General features: G+C 40.7%; 1 protein-coding gene across 1 annotated transcript; it reads left to right on the top strand.

Annotated features, from left to right (window-relative positions):
* Nucleotides 1–200: 200 nt before the first annotated feature.
* LOC121649980 (UDP-glucuronosyltransferase-like) lies at nucleotides 201–3,454 on the top strand. Its single transcript, XM_042001158.1, has 5 exons — nucleotides 201–1,176; nucleotides 1,909–2,040; nucleotides 2,448–2,535; nucleotides 2,643–2,862; nucleotides 2,988–3,454. Exons 1-5 carry the CDS (start codon nucleotides 316–318, stop codon nucleotides 3,268–3,270), a joined length of 1,584 nt encoding a protein of 527 aa, XP_041857092.1. The 5' UTR covers nucleotides 201–315; the 3' UTR covers nucleotides 3,271–3,454.
* The last annotated feature ends 2,094 nt before the right edge of the window (nucleotides 3,455–5,548 follow it).

The raw sequence follows: 5,548 nt of genomic DNA on the forward strand, positions 1-5,548 counted from the left end.
CAGTCAGAATTACAGAAATGCACACCTTTAAATAGAAAATATTCATTCTCTTGAGTTTCAGCAACTGCAGCCAAATAATCAAGTCACGTTAGAGGGGGAGTAACTGGAGACTGAATGCTGAGACCTCCCCCCACTAGTTCAGCTGGGAATCACCCCTCTGTCTTCCTGGGTTTATGTAACAGCCTCAATCAAAACACAGCCTGCACTTCCTGCAAACTCTTAGCACACACTCACTCACACGCATAAAAAGCCTCCTCTAAACAACAGGCACCACCAGTTTTCCCAACAAGGCAGCTTGCAGTGCGGAGAGAGGCAATGAGCAGCGGGGTGTGGTTTCCTGCAGTGGGACTGCTGGCTTGGATATGCTGCCTCAGACTGGGGCCCGTTCAGGGGGGGAAGGTGCTGGCTATGCCTGTGGATGGAAGCCACTGGCTCAGCATGAAGATACTGGTGAAGGAACTCAGCCACAGGGGCCATGAGGTTACCGTTCTGGTGCCAGAAAGCAGCCTGTTGATCAAAGGCTCAGACAGCTACAAGACTGAGATCTACAACGTGCCGTATACCCAAGCTGAGCTGGATGAAAGTTTCAATCAGCTCAGAGAAGGATTGTTCATCAAGGCGCCAGGAATCACAGATCTATTCGTCAATGTCCAGCGTTTGGTGAACTTTACTTCACTCCAGGTGGTGGGTTGTGAAGCTTTGCTGGACAATGAGCCTTTAATGGGACGACTGAGAGGAGAGGGGTTTGATCTCATGCTTACAGACCCCTTCCTTCCTTGTGGCTCCGTCCTGGCTAAACTCTTCTCAATTCCAGCTGTTTATTTCCTGCGGGGACTTCCATGTGGATTGGACATTAAAGCTAACCAGTGCCCGTCTCCTCCTTCTTATGTTCCATTGGCCTTTACAGGTAATACAGACCACATGACCTTCCCACAAAGAGTGAAAAACATGATGATGCTTTTTATGGACTCCTACCTGTGCAAATTAATGTATCAACACTTTGATGATCTGACCAGCAAGCGTTTTGGAAACGGCATGACTTATACAGAACTTATAAGCCATGGAGCTATCTGGCTTCTCAGATATGACTTTGTATTTGAATGGCCCAGACCTCTCTTACCAAATATGGTTTTAATTGGTGGGATCAACTGTGCAAAGAAAGCTCCTCTGCCGGCGGTGAGTATGTCAATAAATGTATACAAGGATAAACAAGCATATGGATTCATTTATTCCTTTGAAGTTAGTCAGGTTAAACTAAATCCTTCACTCCCATCACTCTGTACATTTATACTGTCTTAATAAACCTATGCTATCAAAAAACATGGCAATGCTTTAAAGACATTTGCATCTGTACAAATGTTGTAAGAAAATTTAAAACAGCATTTTGTTTGTTTGACTGCTTGTTCATATTTTTGATTTTTCTTTCTTTCTGGAGACAAAAAAGCTGTTTCACTTCTAAAGTAAATGTGAGGACAGAAGCATCAACAGTCAAACATCAGCTGTATTTGGCAGATTCATTTGATAGTTTTTCTTTTAGATTTACCTCTAAATGTTGAAGCTGGTATGTCTAATGACCATGTTCTAGATTCCTGGACTGCAGCCAACATATTCTGGGAAAAGAGCTATGGGCTCTGTTGTGTCAACAGGGATCAAATACTTAAAAACAATAGGTTTGTGTATATTGGTACAAAGTGTAATTGTGCTTGAAAAATTAAGAAAATTGGAGGATGTTTCAAACATACATGTAAATGAAATAATTTCTCTTATATATTGACAAAATTGCAGGTTTCAGCGATAAGGTGATGTAACAGCAAAAATGTATAATAGCTTTGTTCTTAAGTCACGTGAACTGAGTGTTGTTCCTCACATTTTTGAAGGAATTTTTTGTCCTCTCCCACCTCCCTGCAGGACCTGAAAGAGTTTGTGGATGGCTCAGGAGATGATGGCTTTATCGTCTTCACTCTGGGTTCAATGGTGTCCAACATGCCTGAGGAGAAAGCTAAACTGTTTTTTGATGCATTTACACAAATTCCTCAGAGGGTAATGATAAGCTCAATACATCACTTCACATCAGCTGACTTATAATAATCAGATAAAATGCTGATTAAGGTTCAAGGTTCCTTTCATTACTTCCATTTGCATGTTTCTATATGAATTTTGTCTTTTGACCATGGTCAGATAATAATGTTATTTTACATTTGTTTAATTTAATCAACATACTTTTATCTAACTTTTTTATACTATTTGGATAAAAGACTGATTATTTAACTGAAACTACATAAGCAAACCAAAACTTCAAAAAATAACCAGAAACTTTTACTCTTTGCATACATTCCTAAATCTGATAAGGTTCAGCTACTAGACTTTGCCCTTTGCCTTGAAAAATGTCAAAGCTGTTAGCTCTGCAGTTTGCATGTGCTCACCAGGTGCTATGATTTGTGTTTCAGGTTGTGTGGAGATACACTGGAGCTCTATCCAAAGACGTACCCAAGAATGTCAGAGTTATGAAATGGTTACCTCAGAACGATCTCCTAGGTACTTAATTTCTCATGAAAATATAAAATACTTTACATGTTATTGAACATTCTAATAAAATGGTCTAAGTTATATAATAAACTTTGTAACTGTTCTCTGTTACCCAGCCCATCCCAATGCTAAAGCTTTCATCACTCATGGAGGTACCCATGGCATCTATGAAGGCATTTGTAATGCTGTACCCATGTTGATGTTTCCACTTTTTGGGGACCAGGGAGACAATGTTCATCGAATGGTGGTTCGTGGTGTGGCAGAGAAACTCAGTATATATGATATGGCAAGTGAAACCCTGGTGGCTGCTCTGAAGAAACTCATCCATGATAAAAGGTAATCCTAGTAAATGATGTCTGCATGGAGATTATTATACAGCAAAACATTCATCCATTTTAACAAATATAAGATGATCCCTAACTTGAAGCCATTCTACTTAACAAAATGTTGCTCCCTCTCAGTTACAAAGAACGGATGGTGGAGTTGTCCCAGGCACATCTAGACCGCCCTGTCCAGCCCGTGGACCTGGCTGTTTTCTGGACCGAGTTTGTCATGAGACACAAAGGAGCCACACATCTGAGGGTCGCTGCACATGACTTGAACTGGATTCAGTACCATAGCTTGGACGTCATCGGCTTTCTAGTCATTATCCTCATAACTGTTTTGTGGCTGACAATGAAATGTTGCTTATTTTTTACACGCAAGTGTTTCAGAAAGAGTAATGCCAAGAAAAAGTCTGAGTAATGTCTCTTATGATGTGAATGGTATGAACACTGCTGTGAAGTGTGTTGTGCAGTTTTAATTTTGTCATTTTGTACTTTCATCTGAAACACATGTATAAAAATAATGCTGACAGTAATTGTTTAAAGCCATCAATCCCTCCTTAAAACTAAATTCTAAATAAATAAAATTAGTTTTGATTCATAGACACACGTCCATGGATTTGTGTGTACAATCTAAACAAGCTATGAACAGTTTTCAGGTATATACGGTGTTCATTTTATATCTCTCCGTTTTTTAGGCTCCATAGTCTTTAACTTCTGATTAGTAGAGTTAATTTTATGAATACGTTTTATGTTTACTTTTGATAAGCATTATTTTTAAATTGTTCAATTTTTTTTTTTTTTTTTTTATTAAACAACATTTCCAGTGAAAAAAAAAAGTGGCTGAAATTTCAAATTCTTCTCGTCCATCTCTCCTGGCTTGACATCTTATTCTCTGCTTTGAAGAGGACAGCAAACAGACAAAACTGCAGGCCCTGCGCAGCACTGACATCAGCAAAGCACCAGGACAAGATAGAATATCAGGGAGGGTGCCGAAATCTTGCGCTCATCAGCTTGCTGCAGGACTCACAAATATCAAAGACCCCATTTACCTGAAAACTGCCCCCGTAAACCTTGTGCTCAAGACTCCTGTGCCGGTGGTCATGAGATGTTTTGAAAGACATGTGCTACAATAAATAATTCATATCACCCCTTAGCCAATGCTAGTTCATCTACAGGTCCAGCAGGTCCACAGATGATACCATCTCCATTGCCCTCCACACTACTTTCAGTCATGTGGAAAGCCCCAACATACGTCAGGACGGTGTTTCTTCATTATAGCTCGGCATTCAGCTCAATCATCCTCAGTCGACTTATTAGCAAACAGCAGACACTGTAACTTGGAACCCCTCCTTTGTCTGTGAATCAAACACTTCCTCATCCTCCACAATCATCCCCAACTCTGGTGTTCCACCGGACTGCACCCTGATTCCAGTCCTGTTTAAACTGTAAACCCATGACTGCAATGCCACCCACAGCTTCAACACCCTCTTTAAGGGTCTTTCAGGGCTCTTTAAGTAAAGTCCAGATAAAGGCAACATGAATTAAAGTCAACCATCTCAACCTTTAAAATGCACTATGTATCTTTCTAACCTTGTAACTTCACTTTCCCGACTCATTTGATGGCACAGTGACATTTATTGTGAACATTTCTGGAGCCATTGGTGCCCAACAACATCCCAAGGCTGAGAAACTGATGATGAGGTCATTAGGATCAAATCTACTCTCTGTTCCCAGAGTCAGAACTAAATATGGAGAGGCAGCATTCAGTTTTTATGTTAATCACATGTAGAAAAAAACTCCCAGAAAACTGCTGGTCTGCTAAAATTCTCAGCAGTTTTAAATCAGATTTAAAAACTTTTCTGTTTGTTTTTCTTGTTTGTTTTTTAAAACAGTTAATTCCTCATACTGGAACTTTTATTTCTTTTATCTATTTTATTTTAGCTTTTTGTCTGCGTTATTTATTTCCTTTTATTTCTTTTTAAAGTTTGTTTTTAATGTACTTCTTAATGCTTCCTATCTCCCACTGTAATGGTTTTAATGTTTTACTGTATGTAAAGTACCTTGATTGGCCTTGTACATGAAATGTTCTATACAAATAAATTTGCCTTGCCATTACAACTTTTGCTTCTGAGACAACACGTGACGTTGCAGCCAAGTGTGACAGACACTAGCAAGCAGATAACAAAACAATAGCTGTTTTGAATGTGCACAGTGGCTGATTCAGCAAAGAATGTTAGGGTTCCTGTCTGTTTCCCCTGTGTGTGTGTTCCTGGATTGCCCTAGTGTGTGCGTCTGGCTCCCTCTGTCTGTCTTGTGTGTCATGTCTGTTCCCAGCCAGGAGAGTTACCAAGGCAGCAATCACCTCACCTGGGCTGATCTCCACACCAGCATCTCATCCACCAATCAAACCACCACAGTACTTTCTACATTCCTCGCCGGATCGTCCAGTTACCTACCTGGTATATCGTGGCCTCTCTAGTTCTCTGTCGCGATCCTACTCGTGTCTTACAATCCTGTCTTGTGTCTAGACTCCTGGTGCTCCGGATCCTGTCAGTCCTGCCTGCCTCACGAACCTCCTGGATTGTTTTCACCCAGCTCCGATTCATTCCCCTCATCTCCAGCTCCTGCCAGCTCCACACTATGCTCCGCCTGCCATCCGCTCTGTCTGGTCAGCTGTGAACCACTGTGGTCACTGG

This window comes from Melanotaenia boesemani, chromosome 12 (genome assembly GCF_017639745.1).
Source record: "Melanotaenia boesemani isolate fMelBoe1 chromosome 12, fMelBoe1.pri, whole genome shotgun sequence".
NCBI lineage: Eukaryota > Metazoa > Chordata > Actinopteri > Atheriniformes > Melanotaeniidae > Melanotaenia > Melanotaenia boesemani.